A 25,855-nucleotide genomic window follows, 5' to 3' on the forward strand; every position below is an offset into this window, starting at 1 on the left:
GAATTTAAAATTCCTGCAATTTCTCTGTTGTCTTCAGTTTCAACATCTGATGGATCCATGAGAGATGGAATGGACAGTTTGGATCCGTACATTACTTTACATATGACCAGTGCTTAGGTCTTCATGATAGATCTTTCATCAGGAACTGACTGAAAAATCATTGTACGCATCCCATATGGCCCTTCTTGTAGACACTCGAGTTGATATTAACTTTTTTCTCTCAGTTTTCCAGCACTCTTTTGTAGTGAGGCAGTAGTAGTCTCTGTATCCGCAACATTCTCGAAAATTACTATTAAATCAAGATGTCCTCTCATATTGCATTTGGCTTTGATTACACCTTGCCTGTGGGACTAGGATGAGAATTCCCGAACTCTATAAACAAGATCCTTGATTTTTCACCCAGCTCACCATAGCCTTACTCTGTGCTTAAGACTTAAAGTTCCACTTTGGGCTGTGGGAGCAAGCATGAAGGTGAGTGTGTGCTCTGTATTCTCATATTTGAATTAACTGTTGAAATTTTGAAAGACACCGATCTGACTGGGAGCTTCTATGTCAAGTTCAGTTGTGTGCAGTGTCATTCGTTAATTTCATCTTGTGGCAATAGGGTGATGTAACTTATGCTGAGATAACTGCATTTCTCTGTCTTTTAATAGTATTGGGCGAGATTTGGCTATTTCCTGAAATTACCTTTACAGTGTGCAGAGGCACTAGCAGTTGCAAAAGTGACATTATAATGGTCCCATTTACTGCACACAAGCTGACTGACAGTTTGGCGTGCCATGTACGAGTACGGCTGGGTAACTGTATGAAAAGCTCATCTGTCTTTTCTAGAGGTTGTTCTATATTATTAGGACTTGTCACTTGCTTAAATATAATTAAAGACTTGCATTTAACTGTGTTGCTCTTTGTTTTCACTTGGTAGTTCAAGGTGTGTTCTTGAAAAAAAGTGACTAACTGGTTTTGGACTCCCTTGATTTGTTACCAGCCGCTCTTATTTATGATTGTAAAAGATTTGTATTTAACTGTAACAGTAAATGTTTCATCATGCCTAATCGCTCATAAAGTAATTTGTACCAGACATTTTCTGATTTGTCAAACATAGTTTGTTCCAACCATTGCGATCACTGTTGCTTAAAGCTTCAGTCTTATGTTGCTCAAATTATTGTGTTGGTCAGAGCCGTTTTACCCATGAAGTTTAATTTACTTAGCTACTTGACACTAACAGTGGCTTGCTTAATGCTATCTTATACTTATCTTTTAAATGTTTAATCTTACTTTAATCTTTTTACTTCAGTCACAGCCATCCTTGCTTACCGAAAAATTTGCATATTTATAAACTGATACCACCTGTTGGTCACAGCCATTCTCTCAGAAAAATTATGCCTTGTATTCTATTGAAATTACTGGTCTGTTTCTGTGTCCCAGCCTTTTTCTGATGAAATTTCTGTTACTAAGAGTTCCAACTGTTGCTCTCATAATGGTGAGTAAGATTTTTGTGTTTTGAAACTAATTAGATTTGCTCAACAGAACCTGAGTTGACCGTAGCCATCTTGGCTACTAATGACTAATTTACCTTGTTCCGTTTACTGCTCGTCAGCCATGGCTGTTTGGGAAAATGAAAAGATTGGAATGTCTGTTTAAAGATATAACTGAGACTGCTCTCTGGAATTAATTAACTTAAATCTTTAAGGAAAGATTAATTGCTCTGAATTTGCTTGAGGTGAATTCAATGTAAGAACAAATTTAATTGAAACTGTATTTTCTAATACAAGAGCTTTAATTCACGCTGTTTTCTAGTATTAATAGTGTTTATTTTTGTTCTCTTTTAGGATGAAAACGCTTTACTTATGTATAAATCTTCTGGCACTGCTCTATTACCAGTATAGGTACTGTTTGCTTTGTGTTAAAACAAATTTTGACAAGGAAGAGCTCAGTGGCTTACCACTCAGGGACCACAGTGTCCAATCAAATCAGCTCCAAGGTGAAGTATCTCCCCCCCCCCCCCCCCCCCCATCTTCTCCCCCTGCTGGGTGTATTTCACAATACTGAGGTTAGTGGAAACATTTGATTATTAATTTAAGCCCACCACACATGGTTACTCTTGCCAACTTCACATTTGGATTCATTTTGTATCTCGCTAGACCCAATGCTTATGCTTATCGCTAAGAAAACTACTCCTCCTCCTCCTCCTCCTCCTCCTCCTCCTCCTGGAGAGTAAAATCTAACATTCCAATACATGTTCCAAGTTTTGTCTAATATTGCTCTACTCTTTATGTCCGGTTTCAACTAACTCTAGTTCCTAATGAGAGTTTCTCAGTCTCTGAATTTGCTATCCAGACTGTTGAAATAATTTGTTTTTATGCATTTTCTCCTGGGGGTCTTCAAGATTTTCAAATAAATAAATAAAAAGTGCATTCCACACACATTCTTCCAGCTGACTGGTTGACCTATGCAGGGTGACTTGTAAAGTCTCCACTTAGTAGTGGAGGTTAAGGAATCTACAGCTGAAGTCATCACACAAGCAATGAAGCCTCTGGCTTATACTTTCTACTCAGCCCCTGACCAGACGACCCTAATTAGTCCTGAGAATGATGCCAGCACATTGGCACTTGTGCAGAAACCTCACGAGTGAGGCTAACTGTCTACACTACTTCCGCCAGTCTCGAGAAAGAACTGAGAATGGTCTCAGACCCAGCCTCTGTCATCATCACATTCTCATCCTAATGTGAACTGAATGTATCTGGAAACTTAAAACAAGTGTTCTGCCATGAAGGCAGTTGATGTTGAAGGTTGTGTGCGACAGTAGCAACACACGGAAAAAGCTCCAAATTTAAAATTGGGACTTATTTTCAAAAATATGCATACAGGAGTAAAAAGCAACACACCATTTCAAACCAAGTAATACCATAAACAGATGTCTTGTTTCATTTGCAAAAGTAGTCCTTGGAAGCATTTATTAGTTAATTCCATCATTTTCAATTATTACTACTGACATGTAGCCCCAAGGTGTCTAGAAGTACAAGGGTGGTTTTAAAGTTCTCGGAATCACCATGAGTGGCTAGCGCAATGAGTTGCTCACGTGATATTCATTGGACTGTTGCCTGTAAACACATGCCACGTCATTGCCATTGGAAGAGGGCTGTGGTGATGACGTGGCTCTGCTGCTGTTCCTGCAAAGTGACTGGGGGGGGGGGGGGATGGGAAGGAGGGGGAGGGAAGGAGGGGGAGGGAAGGAGGGGGAGGGAGGGAGGGAGGGAGGGAGGGAGGGAGGGAGGGAGGGAGAGAGAGAGAGAGAGAGAGAGAGAGAGAGAGAGAGAGAGAGAGAGAGAGAGAGAGAGAGATTCAAACAGTAATTAAGTATTTTGTAAAGAAAGGTACGAAAGCAAAGGACATTCATGCTGATTTCCAGAATACACTGCGTGTCTCTGCTTCTTCATATTCAATTGTTGCCAAGTGGCCAAATGAATTTAAATTTGGTCAGGAGAGCTCAGATGATGATCCGTGCAGTGGATGGCCAAGATGTGTCACTACTCCAGAAATCATTGCCAAAGTGCACAAAATGGCCATGGACGATTGCTGTTTGAAAGTGCATGAAATTGCTCAAACTTGCCAGATATCAGCTGAAAGGGTTTATCACATTTTAACTGAAGAATTAGAAATGAAAAAAGTATTTGCAAGATGGGTGCTGCGACTCTTCACACCTGATCAAAAACGCATGAGAAAGTACACATCAGAACAACATTGGGCCAATTTTAGGAGAAAACTAAAAAGATTTTTTACACCATTTTGTGACAGGAGATGAAACTTGGGTGCACTACTATACACCAGAGACAGTGAAAGCAGTGGAAACATGCTGATTCTCCGCCACCAAAGAAAGGAAAGACAATTCCTTTGGTAGGAAAGTCAGGTCTTTCAGTGTTCTGTCAAGCTCTTCACGCAATATCATATCTCCCATTTCATCTTCATCTACATCCTCTGCCATTTCCATAATATTGTCCTCAAGTGCATCGCCCTTGTATAGACCCTCTATATACTCCGTCCACCTTTCTGCTTTCCCTTCTTTGCTTAGAACTGGGTTTCCATCTGAGCTCTTGATATTCATACAAGTGGTTCTCTTTTCTCCAAAGGTTTCTTTAATTTTCCTATATGCAGTATCTATTTTACCCCTAGTAAGATAAGCCTCTACATACTTACATTTGTCCTCTAGCCATCCCTGCTTAGCCATTTTGCACTTCCTGTCGATCTCATTTTTGAGACGTTTGTATTCCTTTTTGCCTGCTTCATTTACTGCATTTTTATATTTTCTCCTTTCATCAGTTAAACTCAATATTTCTTCTGTGACCCAAGGATTTCTACTAGCCCTCATCTTTTTACCTACTTGATCCTCTGCTGCCTTCACTACTTCATCCCTCAAAGCTACCCATTCTTCTTCTACTGTATTTCTTTCCCCCATTCCTGTCAATTGATTCCTTATGCTCTCCCTGAAACTCTGTACAACCTCTGGTTGTTTCAGTTTATCCAGGTCCCATCTCCTTAAATTCCCACCTTTTTGCAGTTTCTTCAGTTTTAATCTACAGGTCAGAACCAATAGATTGTGGTCAGAGTCCACATCTGCCCCTGGAAATATCTTACAATTCAAAACTTGGTACCTAAATCTCTGTCGTACCATTATATAATCTATCTGATACCTTTTAGTATCTCCATGTATACAACCTTCTTTCATGATTCTTAAACCAATTGTTAGCTATGATTAAGTTTGTGCTCTGTGCAAAATTCTACCAGGCGGCATCCTCTTTCATTTCTTATCCCCAATCCATATTTACCTATTATGTTTCCATCTCTCCCTTTTCCTACACTCTAATTCCAGTCACCCATGACGATTAAATTTTCGTCTCCCTTCACTATCTGAATAATTTCTTTTATTTCATCATAAATTTCTTCAATTTCTTCATCATCTGCAGAGCTAGTTGGCATATAAACTTTTACTGCTGTAGTAGGTGTGGGCTTCGTATCTATCTTGGCCACAATAATGTGTTCACTATGCTGATCTGTTTCACTACTCAGCATAAAAATAATACAAATATAAACATGACATGATACGTATATTCTCCAGTGTTTGCTGTTGTCTCATCCTAGTTTCGTAGTTTATTAGGCAGACAGGATTTAAATGAGATAGCAGTAAACACGAAAGAATACATGGCATAATGTTTACATACTTCTACCTTTTCTTTTAATTTACTTACTGATGCAGAGGTTTTGGCGCCAGTATTTATCTTTGTGTCTGCAAAGCATGACTGTGTAGCACCACATATATTCGACGGCAGAAGTTAGTTGTGACGGCACCTACTAAGAATTTTCAGAACTTCCGCTTACTTTGCACTCAATTCTAAGGCTTAGGCGGTTTTTTGGATTATGGGGCGGGGGAAGACGGGCGGGGGGGAAACGGGCGTGGGGGGGGGGGGGGAAACGGGCGTGGGCGGGGGGGAAACGGGCGTGGGGGGGGGGGGGGAAACGGGCGTGGGGGGGGGGGGGGAAACGGGCGTGGGTGGGGGTTGACGGGCGGGGCGGGGGGAAACGGGGCGGGGGGGAAACGGGGCGGGGGGAAACGGGGCGGGGGGAAACGGGGCGGGGGGAAACGGGGCGGGGGGAAACGGGGCGGGGGGAAACGGGGCGGGGGGAAACGGGGCGGGGGGAAACGGGGCGGGGGGAAACGGGGCGGGGGGAAACGGGGCGGGGGGAAACGGGGCGGGGGGAAACGGGGCGGGGGGAAACGGGGCGGGGGGGAAACGGGGCGGGGGGAAACGGGGCGGGGGGAAACGGGGCGGGGGGAAACGGGGCGGGGGGAAACGGGGCGCGGGGGGAAACGGGGCGCGGGGGGAAACGGGGCGGGGGGAAACGGGGCGGGGGGAAACGGGGCGGGGGGAAACGGGGCGGGGGGAAACGGGGCGGGAGATGGGGCTAATGTCAGAATACCCACAGTAATTAACTGAAGTGAACAAGAGGTTCAAGAACTTTCACCACTTACTGCCCATACTGCCTGTTTCTTGGCCAAAAATACCCTTTGAATATGGAAAGTGTTTCCCCAAAATATAATACCACATATCATAGGCGAATGAAAGTAAGTAAAGCAGATTACTTATGAAAACTAATCACTTCCTTCTGATATTTTCTAATAGTAAAAATAGCAGCATTAAGTTTTTGAACAAGATCTTGATGATGGTCTTTCTATGACAGTTTACTATCTACCTGAACACCAAGAAATTTGAACTGTTCAGTCTCACTAATCATATTACCATTCCAGGTAATTAAAACATAAGGTTTGTTGAATTGTTTGTTAGAAACTTTAAAAACTGAGTCTTACTGTGATTTAGCATTAGTTTATTTTCTATAAGACATGAACTGATGTCATCAAACAGAAATTTTATAATCACCTGTCGTACTACAAAGCATATCATTTATATAAATAAGGAAGAGGAGTGGCCCTAGCACTGATCCCTGGGGCACCTCTCCATTTGATCATGCTCCACTCAGACTCCACATCGTAGTCATTCTCAATACTGTGGAGAACAACCTTTTGATGCCTGTTTTTAAAGTAAAAGGGAAACCAATAGTAAGCTACTTCTCATATTCCATAATCGTGCAATCTCTGAAGCAATATTTTGTGATCAACTCAAATGCCTCAGCTAAATCAAAAAAGATGCCATCATTCGAAACCATTGGTTTAATTCACGAAATACCAAAAAGACAATATAGCATTTTTAGTTGTTAAATCACCTCTAAAAGCAAACTGTCCATCTCTCAGAAAATTATGAGAAATGAAGTGATTAATTATGCTTACATAGACAGCCCTTTCAATAACTTGAGCAAAAACTGATGGGATAGAAATAGGCATAAAATTGTTTATTTCTCCCTTTTTATAAAGTAGCTTAACTACTGAGTACTTTAATCATTCAGGAAACTGACCATTCCTAAAGCAAAAATTACAGTTAAGGTTAAGTACAGAGCTAACAGGTGCAGCACAGTACTCTAGTATTCTGTTAGGTACTCCATCATATCCATGAGAGCGCCTAGTCTTTGGTGGCTACTATTGACTCAATCTCCCCTTGTCAGTATCACAGAGGAGTATTTCAGATATCAGTTTAGGAAAGGCATTTTTCAAGAGTGTTATACAATTCCCTGTAGAAACTAAATTTTTTATTTAATTCACCAGCTATATTCAGAAAGTGACTTAAATAATGTACATATATCTGACTTACCAGTAAAAGAAACATTTTTACTACATACTGACTTAACTTCCTTGACCTTGTGCTGCTAACCAGACACTTGCTTCATGGTTTTAATTTTTTCCTGTGAATTACCTATTTTAGTGGCGTACCACATACTTCTTCTTGCCTTCCTAATAACATTTTAAGGACCTTACAGAACTGTCTCTAATGGGCTACTGTTGTTTAACTGTGACTGCTTCTAACATTTTGATTCAATTCCCACTCACTTTCTTCTATAGGATAACCTTATCCCACTAGTCAGCCACCCAGGCTGCCTTTTAATGTTACTACCTTGTTTAGAATGTTCTAACGGAAAGCAACTTTCAAAGAGCATGAGAGACATGTTAAGGATAGTGTTATATTTGTTATCTATGTTATCAGAACTATGAACATCCTGCCACTCTTGTTCCTTAACGAGGTTTAAAAAACTAATTCTGTTGGATTAGCTTTTATACATAGTTTGTAATTATTTAGTGAATGTGGGTGGAGCTGGAAACAGTCTTGATAGGGATGGGGAGTATGATGTAGGTGGTGCCAAGGAGAAGATAGCTACTCAAACTGGTGGCACAAATGTGCACCTCATGCAACTGTTTCAGTGTCATGATCGGTCTCACCTTTAGTGTTAAAATTTGTGCATCATGGTCTGAAAGGGCATTCACCCTTTTACTAACAGAATGCCCATATGGCAATGGAGAATGAATAAAAATATTGTCTATGGCTGTGCTACTGTTCTGCTGCATCCTGGTTGGAAAAAAAAACACAATCTGCATCAAACATATGAATTTAGGAAATCTTTCAACACACTTTTTCTTGCACAATAACATGCAGAATTAGTATTTAAGTCACTAATTTTTGGTACTTCCTTAAAGTGAACCAAGAACCCCCTCTAGCCTGAACAGAAATGCTCTGAAATCAGAGTTCATGGACATATAAATAACAACAATTAGAAGTTTAGTTTCACTAAATTCAACTGCAACTGCACAACATTCAAATACCTGTTCAGTACAGGGCTTTAATACATCTACAGAGTGAAATGGAATACTTTTTTTTATCCATACATGGCCATTCCCCCATTCTGCAAAGAACTCCTTGATAAACATTGATCCAAATTGTCACATTATTTAAGTGGTGCTCTGCTATACCAACAATATCAGTGTCAACCTCTATAAACTGCTCATGAACTGTATCTCTAATATTTTAATAAAATATGCTAATTCCATCACTACTTAGATACCTGTCCTCCTTTGAACATGGTTCCTTTGTTAGGAAAACTTCCTTCAAGCAGGGACACCTATCAGCTGACTTCAGTCTAAAAAATGGTGCAGCTCTAACACCAATGACTACATGCATTTTCCCATGAGTTATCCCACTACGCTGTCACATACAACATCTATCAACCTCCCTTTCCCATACCTATCGAGGTGCAGGCCACACTTTGTGAAAGCTGACTCAACTGGCATCACTAAAATGTGAACCATGCCCTCTGCCAGCTATGCCTTCTGATGAGCCACATTATCACCTCAAGCTCCATGTTAACACACCTAATAGCAGTAACAAGATGAAGTCGATTATGATGCTGAAACAGTTACATGAAATGCACATGCCACCAGTTTGAGTAGCTATCTACTCCAACACACCACCTACAACATTCTCTCCAGCCCTATCAAGACTATTCCCAGCTCCACCCATAATCACTACCTGATCCTCTTTTGTAAAATTGCTATATAACTCTCCTAAGTTAACAGTCAGCTTCGCAACCCTGCTCTAGGCTTCACAATTCTGGGGACCCGATACTCACTCCCAACACTTCCGGCAACTGCTGGCCAACACCTTTGCCATGCAAACCACCAAACAGCAGAACCACCTCCATTTTATCTGAAACTGCAACTGTCTTAGGGTCTACCTACTGAGGTCTGCTGCATTTTTCCTACACCTATAGGTACAAGATGCTCCTGGCCACTAAACTCTTGACAGTTGGTCAAACCGATTGGTGATACACGAAGTACAACTGTCTGAATATCTCCTAGTTCTAGCTGCGTTCTTACCAACTGCCAGTTCCCATTCCTCAGCCCCCTTCTCCCTCCCCATCCTACCTAGATCATCCTTTGCATTTTTGCAACTGCAACTGAAGGGCACAGGTCTTGTGCTCCTGCTCCTCTATTAACTTATTTCTGTTAAAAAATATGCATTTCTTGGAGAGTATCTTGCTAGAATGCTCACTGATTTCCCCACTGAACACCCCTCCTCCCCCCACAATGAAAATACTTTGAACAAATCTCACACTGCAACCCACCACTAACTACTATAGTAGAAGGATTTAAAGAACTAACGATAGTGATCTCAAATTTCACTCTCTACTAAGAGAGCAACTACTATTATTAATACTACTAAACCATGACAAATACTAACACCACAAAAACTTCATACAATTTTGTATCTAAAACAAAAAATTCAAGTGGCCACTGGAACACTCAACAAAATTGAACACAGTGATCAAAAGCTTTCACTGAAATATTTCACCAGAAACAATAAGAAATCCTGACTTGAAACTACCATACTAAATAAATTAAACTGTTATCCCACCAAAAACAGCACGAGACACTGTTGAAAACTACTAATATTAATAATCAAATGACAGTGCACAAACAACTTTGTCAGTACTTTAGAACTGCTACAGCTGCAACTGCACCTGTTAATATTTGGATGAATGGTTTAAAACAACCGAATTTAATAACTGAATACAGTGCATAAAAACTTTGTCAGTACTTTAGAACCACTACAGCAAGTGCATGCCACGGAAAGTAACTACACTGCTCAGACTTCGATGAATGACGTAAGCACATTCACAAATAATACACCACTTGAATCAATAACACAAAAAGAAAGACTGATGAATAAAAATCCACTAATAAATTTCTTTTACAGCAAATATTAACACCAATAATCATTAAAATAAGTATCTGAAATTTTATAAAAATGTTCGCAAGCAATTTGAACAGCAGTCCAGCACATGACATCACACCAACGATAAATTTCCTAATCCACAAAGTACACACAATACAATACAATACATATAATCTGAAAGGGCATGAATTATCCAACTGATGTATCAGAGATTGCAAACAATGCAGCAAAATACATGCAGTTTCTCAGCAGCACTCACTGCCGTGCAGAACACAAGGCAGTCTGTGTTTCGGGCACCTTTAGTAAGGTATAAGCACATATTTGGTAGTGTGAATCTCAAGCTACAGAAATTTTCAATCATCAATAAAGGAGTTCCTATTTTTCTATTTTTTTCTCACTACAGAATAAACTTATAACAGAGAGCTTGGATTAGTTCTGAAGTCCTCTTTTGTAGTTATCATAAACTGCAATCACTGTAACTGCACAGTAGACCACACAGTATGATACCGATTTTATAAAGAAGTTTCATTGAAGAATGGTTCTATGTGCACTGAAATGTACATTTTCTTACAGTGACTGCAGCCTACAGCAGTCATTGGGCTGGTTCAGCAGCCCACCAGCTAGGTGTGTAATACATTCACCACTGTTGTCAGGCCTGGGATGCAGAGCACTCAGCCCTAACAGCCAATAAACGGTTAACTGCCCAACAGCAATACAAGTTGCATCAACAGAGATATTAGAAAATAAGTGAAAAACTTTTTGAAATATAATATAAAACACACACACACACACACACACACACACACCATCAGCAGGCACATAAATAAATAGAATTTTAATTCTCTGTGACAGGTGTAATGACCACCAGAGTGCATTAGTATTGTTCATGTTTAACGTTGTTAGCACGTCGGGTATGATATATGAGGGGGCTGAACAGCATCAGATGTTGAGCGATCACTGAAGGAGGAGGAAATGTCATTTACTCATGTGAGACAGCATTATTGGCATCTGACAGATTTTGAAAGGGGCATTATTGAGGATCTCCATTTGTCCGGATGTTCGAATTATGCAATATCCAGATTCATGTTGCATTTCGTCGTGACAGTGGCCCAACGTTGGACCGCATGGAAGCATGACGGCAGACATACTTCTCACAAAGGCTCTTGTCAATCACTTCTGAGCACTTCAAGGGAGAATCACCATACTGTGCACAAGACACATCATAATCGCTTCACATCTGTGCCTGTCATCTGAAAACCAGTAATGGACTCTTAGCAATATTCTGTGTCATTTTGTACATTGGCCAGGGACTAGCAGCAGCTGGCTTAGGGAATCATGATACTTACCTGAATATAAGACTACTCTGGATATACAACAACCCACTTATATTCTGAAGAGGTTCCTTGAGAGAAATTTATTTTTAACATATTCTGACTAATCAAAATTACATGCTATATTACTGACAAAATATCTGTCTAAAATGTTAATATTATGACTGTTCTAAACATTGCTCATTTACTGACTATCTAAATTTTGTTGATATGAGGAGAAATATAGTAAACAAAAAGCAACGGTTTATTAATTTTTATCTTCACTAACTTTTTTGTGTATTAAGTCTGTTGTTTGCGGTATCACTGTTTTTAATCACCACCATCATCCTAATAGCACAGTTGTGAAATTTATATCTTTGTTGTCACAAATATTTGTCTGTCTCTTCCAAATATGTTGCGTAGTAGTTACAGTTCAAATACATAGTGGATTTCACTACTATACTGACGTGAGAATGTTACATTGTTTCTTGCTTCCAAACATTTCGTTTACCTGCTGCTCGCTCATTGGCTGTGTAGAACCAGCAGTTGACGCTCCAGCTTTCATTCCTGTCAAACCTTGTGGTGAGTGTCGACAACACTGCTGCAGAAAACATGTAAGCATACCATTGGCCTATATGAAGACTTTTACCATCTCCTGCAGAAATGGATTCAGGCAAACTTGTTTAAACATGGTAGATGTTCATAAAAAGCCAAAGTATGTGATACAGATTCCCTTTGTTGGCAGCACGATGAAATATATGAAATATGCCATCCACTCACTATTCTCCTCCCAAGTCATCCCAATTCTCAGCCAAGCTAGGGTCACTCTTTTCCTCTAACCATTCTGTAGTGCTGGGCTTGAGCAACCGTGAAATATTAGCTGCAGTTGTTCTATGGTGCAGGTCACATGTAACACCAGCTAACACACAAATATAGGACTGCTATCACGATTCAGTTAAATTCTGAAACTTCTGCGTGTTCTGTGATCTAGTGATGTATTACTGGTACTACTTCCACAAAGGGTTTTGCCACTAATTTATTCTCTCGGCAACACTTACTATCAATTTATTATGTTTATTTAATTTTTTGGACATTAATTTCATTTTTTAGACATTTAATTCTATTTTTTTTTTCTTTTTCGTGTGTCACCATCTTGCTCTGAAGCTGATTAAAAACTGGTAACATTTTTACTCTGTATCCTAACACGTGAACAGTAACTAAATTTCTCATTTGCAGTCCCAATTTAGTAAATCATAACAGTATCTCATAATGAAATAAAATACTAACTTGGGTTAAGAATCAAGTAATGTTTTGGGGGGACAACACTTTTGCCTTTCAACGTTACCTTTACTTAAAAGGCAGCATAAATGTTTGCATACAGTATCCACATATGTATGGAACTTTCATTGCACACCTATTCAAATACAACAAGAGTTGGTAAGATGATAGAATTTAATGCTGTGTCCTCTTGTGTTTCAAAAAACTGTCAAATTTTAATCAGAGCAATACAATGTTGTAGTGGCTATTTCAGAGTTCCTTGCACACCCCTTGCACTAGACTGTGCAAATCAAATGTCACTTGATTGTTCAAAAAAGGTCAATACTGTATGAAGTACTTCAGTTACTGGGAAATCTGAAGCCTGTTCGCGTGTGTGTATTGTTTGCCCAACCTACCCTTACGAATTCTTCAGAATAAATCTGCATGTGACCTAAATAGCCAAAGCTTAACCTGTAAATACAAGATGGTCATATATCAATCTATTAAACAATGTAAAAATGTTGACATAAGCTGCAATAGTTTAATCTCAGAATAAAAGGAGGCCCTGCACTTTTCAAATGACAAGTTTGGGAAAAAAAACTAACCTTATACACTGTAGCAGCATTAAAATCAATTTTTGCTAAAACTATTTAATTGGATGGATAAAGAAAATCTACACACCAAGTGGTGGCAGAACACACACACTTTCTCGTGCAGAAGGATTGAAGGGGAAGGAAGAAGGGCAAATGAAAAGGAATGGAGAGGTCTAGGAAAAGGGTAGATTTCTGGAAAATCACCACAACTGCAGGTCAGGCTCATCCTGTACGTTAAGTCTCCCCTGACCCAGGGTTCTGGATGTCTTTCCCGAAATCTACCCCTCTTCACAGACCTTTCCAGTCCTTTTCCTTCACCCTTCTTCCTTCCCCTTCAACCCTTCTGCCTGAAGAAGGAGCCACTGGCTCCAAAAGTTTGCTAATCACAACTATCTTTTATGTGTGTGTTCTGCTGCCACTTAGTGATTAGATTTTTATCTATCAATTAAATAACCTTATAGTCTGGTAAATACGGTACTATCCCATGGGTAGGTTGTGTTTGTAGTGGCGCCATTGCCAGGAACACAGACTGAGGTTGATTGGCATCGTATTGTGTTTAATGATGAATGCTGATTTCGCTTTATCCTAGATGACCTTCATGGAGTGACCTGGGGAAACTCTCCAACATTTTGGATAGACACAGGGATGTTACTCCTAGTGTCATGACGTGAAGAGATAAAGGGTATGACCTACGGTCATGGATGGCTGGTAGTGACTGAGGGACCTCTGACGATACAACAGCACATCCTATATATCCTATGTCCTCATGTGTTACCTATTTTGAATAAACTTTTGTCGTGCAACTGGTATGATTTCCACTGTATCCATGTATAAGTGAATCATCCTATTGAGCAAAATCACCCTCAGATGTATCCGAAAATTTAAGAGAAAATCTTAGTTCATTAGCACATTTCCCAATCATACAGTCATCATTGAGGGACATGTGAATCACTCATTATCAATTAGGATAATTACAGTTTTGCAACTGTTGAACATGATGAGACATCTTGTGAAACATTAATAAATACCTTTTCTGAGAACTAGAAAGAACAGATAGTTCGCGAGCCCTCTCATCATGGAACTGTATTATACCAAATGGCAACAAACAGACTATAAGGATGTCCACACTGAAACTGGTTCCTGCATCAACACAACTACCCTGCACTTAAGTTCTTTGCAGAGGGTTCTCAGAATCACTTTCAGACTATTTCTCAACCGTTCCACTCTAACAGCAAGTGGGGAAAATCTTTCCGTGCAAGCTCTGATTTATTTTATCACAATTGTCATTTCTCCCTGTCAGTGGGAGCCAAAAAAATATTTTCGCATTCTGATGAGAAAATTGGTGACTAAAATTATGAAAAAAATCTCATCGCAATGATAAACCTCTTTGTTTTAATGACTGCCATTGTAACTTGCTTACAACACACCAACATTATGAAAAGGATAGATCCATACCCACCATATGGTGGAGATGCTGAATCAAAGACAGACACAACAAAAATACTAATAAACAACTAAGCTTTTGGCCAGACAGTGGTCATGTGTTCAAATGTCGTGCTTGCATGAACGTGTGTGTGTGTGTACGTGTGTGTGTGTGTGTGTGTGTGTGTGTGTGTGTGTGTGTGTGTGTGTGTGTGTGTGTGTGCGAAGATGCAGCCTTTTGTTGTGCCTGTCTGCCACTCTCAACATCTTCACTATGTGGTTAGCAATAATCTGTCCTTTTCATAATATGGACGTTATTTCATCCTTGATTTTCTATGGCAGACTCCCTCATTTATTTCACAATTATATGAAACAAGCTACCGTTCGTTGAACTTTTTCAACGTTCTTCATCAATCCTATATGGTAAGGCACAGCAGTACTTCAGAACAGCACAGAAAAGTGTAGAAGATTTGTTGCATCTGCTAAGCACTCTGTCAATAAAACACAGTCTTTAGTTTGCCTTCTCCAAACACTTATCTATGTGATCATTCCAGTAATTGAAATCCACAGGTATTTAGCTGAGTCAACAACCTTTAAATTTGTTTGATTATCACGTGATCTACACTAATATATACTGGAATACAGCTGCAGCTGCCCTGCCTCACACACACATTTACGAAGTAAGCAGCATTCATTCTGTAAACATTACTGACTGACTGAGAAACCCAGCAATTCTTGGCTATTTACCTATAACTATGCACAAGACTTCAAACGTGTGAAATCTGTTTTTGATTCATAAAGCTTCTCTGTATATTGTGTTTGAAACAGGATGATTGGGAACACAAAAGAAGAGCTTATCTCCTTCAGTAAAACAGGAGAGTGTGTGGAGATGGCTGTGCAAAATGCAACTGACACTAAGGCCCATACCCGTAACACGCACTGTCTGCCCTTGTTTTGTTTATGGTCATGGCACAATGTAAGCTCACTGGGAATTATACACATATAAAGTGATATGGCAAATTGTTAGGAATAAGCAGGGTTTGTTGTACAAAAACACTCTTGCCTGCACCATTTATCATCAAAATTTATGCTTCTGTGATGTTATGTTGGAGAGAAGTAACTTCAAGCCTCTGAGCAAAAGGTTCTGAAGAGTGAGACAATGTTTGATTCTCTCTCGATCAGAGTTATGTAGCTCCTTGCTTTCGGAAGGAGCTCCAAAGAGCAAGCAAAGCCTGATGTTCTCAAGCCTAGAAGCATGCGTGAAAATAAGCAAACATGCAAGCAGGGGGGGGAGGGGGAAATAATAATAATAATAATAATAAAAATAATAAAAAAACAGACTGCTGGAAAGAAGATAACTTAAGCTATGTACAATGACAACTGGCATGCATGTTCCAAGCATCAGCTTAAGTTAATGAAGCAGTACTTAAAATATTACCTTATTATTATGTGAGTCATCACACAAATATTCATTTTTACAGCAGTTGCATGATAAAAAATTTAAAATAGGTGCAATATTACCTAAATTCCCTGTCAGCTTCTAGCAGTAACAACAATGCCAATGAATAATTTGATTCTTTCAATGCAGCTCTACCTTTCTCATGTAGAGACATTGCTACAATCAAAGCTTTTTGTTCTGAAGCTGGCAATTTAAGCATGTTGCCTGACTGATCAGCTATCTGAAATTACAGATAAATTAACAATGGGACACTTTAATAGTAGCAATGAAATATTATGAAACACAATCAAAAGCAAAGGTAATTTCAATTAAAAAAAAGGAAAGGAATACTATGCATACAGAGAACCACTAAGATAGTATTTGATAAAACAAAAACTAAGTGTTACTGAAATTACATACAGAAATCAAACACGGGTTACAATATAATGAAAAATAACAGTGGGTAAAGAATATATTATAAGTATGCGCAAAATTATACTGGTGCCAATGTGAAGAACTGTTACCTGGAGATGAAACAAATTAAACAGAATGATAGTTTCAGAATTTTCTTTACCTTTATCGTGTTTTCCAGTAGGTATATTGCTTACACTTGCCCATCAATTTATTCAAGACAGAGGTAAGAATGTTTAGTAATAAAGTTAAACTGTTTTATCCCCCTCAATGACATTATTCACATGACTGCATGCCCACTGCAGTAGCCACCAGAAAGATCGCAGGAGGCGCACATCGGCACGGTGCGTCACAGACAGTAGCTGCCGCAAGTAAAGTCCCATCCACCAGAGGGCACGCGAGAATTCGGCCGCAACCTCTGCCGGCAGAACAACAACAACTCAGGCAGCATGGGCCGTGCCCAGTCAGTTTTACATTGGGCATGCCTAGCAGGCAGTTCCCAGTCTACACTATGTGAAGTGCGACGGACAACGTGAATCGTGTTAATACACAACTGGCGATGAGTAGGGTCGTTCTTTCGCGTGCTGTGTCGTTGTCCCGGTTTCGCAGCTTATCCACGGCATGGAGGATTTAGTGCGGCTTTTGGTTGGGCAGCAGATGGAGCTCATGGCAACCATGAAACAAGCGCTTCTGGCGTTGCTCTCCACGCAGTCTGCTCCAGCACCATTCCCTCCTCCCTTTCCCCCGTATGACGAGACGGCGGAGGAATGGGACGCATATGAACATTGCGTTCGACAGCATTTCCAGGCATTTCATGTTGCCAATGCGGAGGTATGTCGTGCTCTTTACTTGTCTTGGATATCTCCCTCGCTGTATCAAGTTTTGTGGCAGCTAGCACCATTGCAGGAACACTCGTCCTTGTCTTTTGACACATTGTGTTCACTGCTGTCTTCATATTATCGTGCCGCACACATGTTGTGGCAGCTAGGGTCGAGTTCTATCAATGCAAGAAACAGCCCCATCAGTCTTACCGAGCGTGGGCCACTACTGTGCACGGTCTTAGTCGCCTGTGTCATTTTGTCACGGAGCAGTTGCGAGAGTCGTATGCCCATGTTATGATGCGCAACGTCATTGTTCGTTCGGCCCCTGATAGGGAGGTCCGGCAACAGGCCCTGCAGTTGAAAGACCCTTCCCTTGAGGAAGTCCTGTCCATTGCTCAATCGTATGAAGTCTCTCACGCCGCAGGTCAACAGATGGAAGGGTGGTGCGACGTCACGGGAGTTCAAGGCGGCGCAGCTGCGTCCACTGCCTCCGGGGTGGATGACGTGCGAGCGATACAATCCGGACGTTACGGCCGCTCCTGTACGGCGCGTAAACAGAGTTCCGGCCACCGGCCCCTGTTACCGTCCTGTGTGTCGTGCTATATACAGCATGATCGGTCAGAGTGCGCCCAGTGTTGGGCAGTTTGTCACAAATGTAATAAAAAAGGACACATTGCTAAAGTTTGCCACTCAGCCTCAAAAGAATCGAAGGAAGCAGGTACAGAGGACATGGACGTTGACATTCAGGAAGTTTCATTGGGGCAGGCTCCCGACGCATCAGCACGCAAACTCTTTATCGAGGTGTCAGTTCGGTCGCGCCGATTACAACTGCAAGTAGATACAGGCACGGCAGTCTCCTTGTTGAATGCAGAAACTTACTCCCACCTCGGGTCGCACCCGTTGGCGCCAGTTTACCGGCATCTCCGCGGTTATGGAACGGTTCATTCCCCTACTGGATCAATTCACTACCGACATTACTTACAAATCTGTCATTCTCCCTCTTACTTTTATTGTTGCTAGTGACGCGAGCTCCGCTAACCTTTTTGGGTTGGATGCCTTTCAAGCTTTCGGTTTTTCTTTCGCAGACACCATACAGTTGGTCTCCAAAGACGTTCCCTATCATTGCAATCTTTGACCTCTGACTTTAAGGATATCTTTGAGGAGGGCCTGGGGCGTGTTTCAGACTTTGAAGCTCACTTAACGTTGAAGGCGTCGGCTCGCCAGTATTTTCTACATGCGAGGCAGATTCCCTTGGCTTTCCGCCCTCAGGTAAAAGCAGAGCTAGACCGGCTGACAGCCCTCGGGGTCGTTCTTCCCATTTCTTCTAATGAGTGGGCTTTGCCCCTTGTTATTTTCAGGAAACCCTCGGGAAAATTACGTCTTTGGGGCAATTAGAAGGCCGCCATTAATTCCCAATTGGTGGTGGACACCTATCCCTTGCCTCGTTCTGATGAATTGTTCTCCGGCGTGGTGGGAGGCCAATATTTTTCGAAAATCGATCTTTCGGAGGATTATCATCAGATACCACTTCATGAGGACTCCAAATGGGTGGCGGTCGTCAACACCCCGTTTGGCCTTTACCAATACCAGTGGTTGGCCTACGGAATATCCAGTGCCCCGGCGATATTTCAGCGTTATCTTGAGCACGCCAAGTCAACAATCCCTCATTGTATTAATTGCCTGGATGACATAATTGTCACAGGCCGCAGCACAAAGGAATACTTGCACAACTTTCGAACCCTCTTTCTCAAATACAGGTCCGTGGACCTGCGTAAGTCATACTTCTTCCAACCGTCCATTGAGTATGTGGGCTACACCATCTCTCGGCACGGCACCCAGCCGCTAGGAAATTTGGTCCAAGGTATCGTCGACCTTCCACGGCCCACTTCGCTGAAGGAGTTACAAGCTTTTTTAGGCAAGATTGCCTATTACCACTGGCTCATTTCCCGGCTTCCACCATAGCCCGCCCCCTGTACTGCCTTCTGCGCAAGGGTGTTCCTTTTGATTGGTCGCCTGCATGTGAGCACGCATTCACCTCGTTGAAAGGCCTCCTCACGTGACAGCCTTGTTTGGCTACTTTTGACCCCAATAAGCTATTGGTCTTGGCTACATATGCTTCGCAGTAAGGGGTGGGGGCGGTCCTGGGCCATCGCAACGTGGATGGCTCCGAGCAGCCGCTGGCGTTTGCATCTAAAACTCTTAGTCCCGCACAGGCCCATTGCTCCCAGGCGGGGGAAAAGGCTTTGGCCATTGTCAACGCTGTTACAAAGTTTCACCCTTTCTTGTATGGCATGAAATTTCAGTTAATCACTGACCATAAGCCATTAATATCGTTATTTGGCCTCACCTCAGATTCCGGAGCCAGCGGCCCACAGACTGCAGCACTGGGCCTCGTTCCTCTCTAAGTACCATTATGACATACATTTTCACCTTACTGGACAGCATGCCAATGCCGGTGCTCTTTCCCGTCTTTCGGTGGGCCCGGATCCTAAGTTCGATCAGGAGGAGATTGTGTGTTTTCATTTGGATGTGGCGTCTCGCCAAGCGGTTGATGGCTTCCCAATCACTAGTTCTAGAGTCGCCAGGGAAACGGCAGCTGACCCAGTTCTCTGGCAAGTAGTTTACCTCGTTCAGCAGGGGTGGTCGTCCCGACATCCAGGCCGGGCCTCGTACCCTCTTCCTAAATTATTTTGTTCTACGAGACCGCCTCACAGTCTTGGAAGGAGTTCTCCTTCTGGCTACCGATGATACAGCTCTTCGCATGGTTGTTCCTGCAAGTTTGCGAAGGGCGGTCCTCACGTTATTACATGAGGGACACTAGGGTGTTTCCTGTACTAAAACCTTGGCTCGCATACATGTGTACTGGCCCGTATTGACAGAGAAATTGAGCCTTGCTGGCCACCTTTTCCCAGTGTGAGAGCCAACAGGCATCTCCCAGGTCAGCATTCTCTTCACGGCCGCCTGCAACCCAGGCATGGGAACGTGTTCACATAGATTTTGTGGGCCTGTTTCTCAATGGCTTTTGGCTCATTGTCATTGATGCTTATTCCCGATTCCCATATGTGGATCGCTGCTTCTTAACCACTTCAAAAGTTGCAATCCAGGCACTCACAAAAATCTTTTCTGTGGAAGGTCTGCCAGTCACCGTGGTATCGGACAATGGACCTCAGTTTATTTTGCAGACCTTCCAGGATTTTTGTAGGCACTTCGGTATTCGGCACTTTTGCTCTCCCTCCTTTCATCTCCAATCAAATGGGAAAGCCGAGCACATGGTGCGCACATTTAAGACGCAGATGAAAAAGTATGTGCACGAGTTTCCTGCGGAGAAGGCGTTTACATTTTTCCTGACGGCATACAGGACCACACCGATGGGAGAATGCAGCCCTGCAGAGCTCCTCCACAGGTGCCACCCCAGGACACTGTTGCACATCTTCCGACCTGGTCCTCGCCAGTCTTTGCAAAATGGGATACCCGGCTCTATAACTTGCAGGCAGAGGACCTGAAGGTACGTCGTCACCAAAATCAGCTAAGTCCACATTTGGGCACTCACCCTCCGACCCCTCAGGCATCGGCTTCCCCACTGCCGTCTGCTGTGTTGTTTTCTCAGAGGACACTACCGCCCCTCCCACCTGTAACACCGCCACACTGCGATGGTTCTCAGCCTTGGCAGCCTCCAGTAGCTCCAACACCGGCATCGCCATAGTTAGAGATGCTCCAGTGAGAGCCGGCCCCCCTCCCAGGACTGGTCTCTCAGGAGGCTGGTTCACCTGCGGTTGTGCCTTCCCCATCGTCTTCGCCACTGGGTCTTGCTCCTCCCGTGGTGGAACGGGATCCGGAGTTCGAAGCTTGTCGCACATTCTGTCCCAGGCTCTGGTGGTGGGACGACAGGGACCTTTTCGTGTGGGTCACTTCCAACCATATTCGAAGGTTCCGGCTCGAGGGTTGGCAGACAGGAACTGTTATCAGTTATTTGTATGTAGGAAGAGTTTAATACCTGTTTAATATTAACATAATTGTTAACCAGAATTTGTAGTATTACTTTTTAATTAGTAGTATTTATTTTGATTTTAAAATTATTTCCGAAATTTACAGAGTCAGAGATTCCATATTACATCCTGTCTTATAGTTTCATCTGTGTGTACTTATCGATGTATCTGCTGACGTACACCCTCTGTTTATTTTTGTTAGTCATTTTTATGTCTAATTATTTTGTCTAGCGTCCGCTGGTTTTTGTTCTGTTCTGTTCCTGCTCTGATTAGCTACAGACGCATTGTCACGACTGTATGAATTTACGTTAAAATGTACCTTAATAATATAGTCAAAGTTAACTTTACTATTTTCATTTCTAAATTTCAACCCTCCATGTCACTATGTTATTTGTATTTTATGATTTATGTTTTTCAGATGATAATGGCTGGAAAAGAGGCATTGACGACCCATTGTTAGTGGACGTATATGGCTGAACACTTCGTGTTCAGTCACTAATTGCAAACCGCGTATATCGCTCCCCTGAGATCGGTGCGCCGATCATTTCATTTGCATCTTGCCGCAGTATTCATGCGAGTGATGCAAAGAATGATTTGGCCCACTATCCACTAACAGTGATGTCATCGTGCGACCTACACCAGTCAGATACAGGCCACACTTCATTCAAATTGTTGATGGTGGTCCCTGGTTTGTTTTTTAATTTATACTAGCCGCTTCATGCCAAACTCAGCACGGAGCTTTGTAGTTTCATTGCGCTGCACCGTCCGTATTGCGGGCGACAATACGAGCATAACCACCATCTAATGCCACTTTCCTCATCCTTTATTAATTTGAAATGCTAATTTAAATTTTTAATTCCCCTTTAAGGCTAGGAAATGTGTCAGATTTACATCTGCAAGTCTAAATATTCTGATAAATTGTTCACTGTTGATCATTAAAACTGCAACAATATGATAATGGCGAGCAAAAAAGTCAAGTTGGCAAGAAGTTTACTACGTGCTTGAAAATGCGGAAGATTAGCACTCCATGTGCCCCATACTGACAAGAAATGTCTACCAGCACATATTCAAATTTGACATGTTTCCTCTGGAATACTGCTGCGCATGTTCCTCAGGATCTCTCAGTTGTCATGTGAATGTAGAACTGATGAGTTCAGGAGGGCATACTCAGTGTCATGCAGGATCATAATGGCCCCACAGTACTAGCATCTTCGGGGACAGGCATATTACTCGGTCAACTGTCTAGGTTTGTACAGCCTTGTCAGGTCACCCGAGTAAAAAATAAACTGGCTTATTTGGAGAATGACAAGTGTTCACATGGAAAGTTCAACAGTGTTGAGCGCCTAAAAATGTTATGTATTCTTCCTAACATCAACATAATATCTTAAATACCATTATTTGCTTTCCTGTTATAATTTTAATACCAGTTGTATAGGAGTGACTAATAACATACTTTTTACTTCTTTTTTAATGTCCAAGAATTTCTAATTTCCTACCTATTGTCTTCCAATGCCTTGTAATAGACTCTGCACCACAATATAAAACAATACTGAACCCCAGGCAGACATGCACAACCTGTAAGGAAAATACTCTCACTTCCACAATTGGGGTTGTGAATTTCACATTTCATCCCAAATTCATATTTATTTTTAGCTAAAAATATCATTTGGAAGTACAGTAGAGCGTTGATTATCGGAAGTAATTGGGGGACATGGGTGTTCGGAAAACTGGTTTGTTCGGATAATCGAACTGTACATTTTTATTGTACTGTACAGTAAATTTATTCATAAAAACAAGTATCTCTTTTAGTATTACAAAGTAACATACAAAGGCAACTTCAATAGGAATATATAGTATGTTGCACAGTTTATTAAACAAAAATATATACATATTACATACGCATTTTGCATGAACAACACACACAGTATACAAAATAAAAGTTTTAAAAAATCCTTTATTTTGGTCTGTCTATGCAAGCCTACACGCTTACAAGCAGCTAAGTCACGTACTTTTTTCATTACAGATATCTGAAACTGGTCACTTTCATCTTAGGCTTCAAACCATCGCAAGGCAGTATCTACACAAGGGAATGCCTCAGAAGCTGTTGGTATACTTTCATCTTCACTTTCTGGAGCACTGATTGATGAGATGCTGGCGGCATCATCTTTATCAGTGACGACATTTACAATCTTGCTGTTCTGCATGATTTGATGTCGTGGATCTGCATCATCAATATTCATCCATTCATGAACGTCGTCTTCATCACATTCGTGGCAATCTATTTCTTTTAGCATCATTCTGTTCGTCATTTTCAATCATACCTTGTGAAGTTTTTTCTGTGTCCAAAATTTTATTCCATGGTTTCTTCAAATTCTCTTCCTTTACACTATTCCATGCTGCGCTGATCATTTAGGACGCGTCTTTCAAGTCAATATTCTTATGATTTCTTAAGAGACTTTTTTCTCCACCCTCTTCTCTTTCTAACAATAACTTACACAATTCTTTCCCGTAATATCATTTGAAAGTCTCAATAACACCTTGATCCATGGGCTGTAATAAGGAGATTACGTTAGGTGGAAGAAATATTACCTTTATGAACTCTTCTTTTTCGTTTAAAATATCACATGACGGATGAGTTGGTGCATTGTCAAGGAGAAGTAATGTTTTCTCCCTCTTCCCATTCTTTAGCTGATGAGCTTTTACAGAGGGTACGAAAATGTCCAGATACCACTTCATAAAAATCGTACTATCCAGCCAGGCGTCACAACACGCAAGGCTGACATATAAACGTGCTTGAAATAACGCGGTTTTTTACTTTTACCATTGACGAACATAGCCAGTCGGTGACGTCCAGTAACATTAACACAAGCCAAAGCTGTAAACTGGTCCTTGCTTGTTTTAGGACAAGGTGCTGCCAATTCATGACGTGAAACAAGAGATTTTCTTGGTAAAACTTTCCAGTCAAGTCCAGTTTTGTCAGCATTGTAAACATTTTTGAGAGCATAATCTACTTCCCTTAATATGTCCCTTAGTTTTGACTTTGAAAGAATCAGCTGCTGAAGAATCAGCAGACAGTTTTTCTCCCTGTATTGTAAGCTCATGAAAGCCGTGTCTTGACTTGAAGCGTTTTAAACAGCCCATGCTCGTTTTAAAGTTCGAAGGCAGTCCAAGTTTTTCGTTGAACTGCATTGCCTTCTCACATAGAATGGGACCTGAGATAGGTTCTCCTTCTGATCTCTTTTGTGTAAACCACTTGTAAACAGCATCATCTAGATCTGTGTTAGTGGCGAGCTTCATAGCTATAAAATTTGCTATGCTTGTCTTTTGTTTTTTTATATCCGTAATTGTTGACTTCCCCACCTTGTACTCATTGGATAAAGTGGTTGCAGATTCACCTTCTTCTAACCTTTTAATAATCTCATACTTGTCCCTCATAGAAAGGACAACACGTTTACGTTTAAGCATTTTGTATCGTCAAGTTCACTTCTTCACACAGCAGCACACAAGTGCTCGTAACAGAGTACAGAGGGTGACTGTTTGCACCGTGAGAAGCTCTTCTTGGGGGTGCTCAATCCTTCAAACTGCGCGGAGCGGCACGCCTCAACTCCGCGGAGCGGCACGCCTCAACTCTAAGCTGGCGCAGCTGTTGCTGTGAACAGCTTTGATACTGCTGCTACTTCTACTGCCAGTGTCACGCCAACAGAAGTGTGCTGATTGTTGAAACACAACGACTGGCGGCTTGGCCGGTCAGCAGCACCTTGTCAAGGCCCCATTACAAGCAATGTTCCACCAGCGTGGCCCTGTGCGGCGACTACTGTGTGAAACTTGGTTTGGGAGTGAGGACGATGATGGACGGTAGGGTGGGAGAGTAGCAGGTGCGAGCGAGTACACAGTTCGTATAATGGATGCTCTACTGTAAATATATTGTCACATACATAATAAGAATGGTAAAGGGAAGTTTAAGTCCCTTTTGTCTCTGGATTATGCGAGTAGTATACATTGCTACTCAACGTAAGATGCCCTTAATAGCAGAAAGATATGTTTAGTAGCACGTGCATATTAAAGGTGCGTGTCTGCTGGTCTGATATGGTCCTACTCAAGCCTGAATTTATCGCTAAGTATGAAGGGTCACTCCAAAAGAAATGCACACTATTTTTGTAAAAACACAGTTTTCATTCTGCACGTGTGAAAGTTTTATAGTGTGTAGATACATCCTTCCCACTTGTTTTCAAACTTAGTTCAACCTGTTCCCGTGAGTGGCACCATCACAGCATGTCTTCGAGATGGCTGCTACACTTGATGTTTGTCAGAAGCAACGTGCTGTCATAGAATTCCTGTGCTGTGAAAACGAGACAGTGGGAAACATCCACGAGAGGTTGAAAAAGGTGTATGTAGATGCTGCTGTCAATCACAGTACAGTTAGTCGATGGGCAAGCAGGTTACGTGAT

At 41.7% G+C, this 25,855-nt stretch overlaps 1 protein-coding gene across 2 annotated transcripts in view; it reads right to left on the bottom strand.

Moving 5' to 3' along the window:
- Nucleotides 1-25,855, bottom strand: part of LOC126277916 (NEDD8 ultimate buster 1-like) — a 109,943-nt gene that overhangs the window by 37,444 nt on the left and 46,644 nt on the right. For both annotated transcript variants that reach the window (XM_049977488.1, XM_049977495.1), the window contains exon 5: nt 16,273-16,430. In XM_049977488.1, coding sequence (XP_049833445.1) covers nt 16,273-16,430 — 158 coding nt within the window. The remainder of the gene's footprint in view (nt 1-16,272; nt 16,431-25,855) is intronic.

The sequence above is a fragment of the Schistocerca gregaria genome, chromosome 1 (assembly GCF_023897955.1).
Source record: "Schistocerca gregaria isolate iqSchGreg1 chromosome 1, iqSchGreg1.2, whole genome shotgun sequence".
In the NCBI taxonomy this organism is placed as follows: domain Eukaryota; kingdom Metazoa; phylum Arthropoda; class Insecta; order Orthoptera; family Acrididae; genus Schistocerca; species Schistocerca gregaria.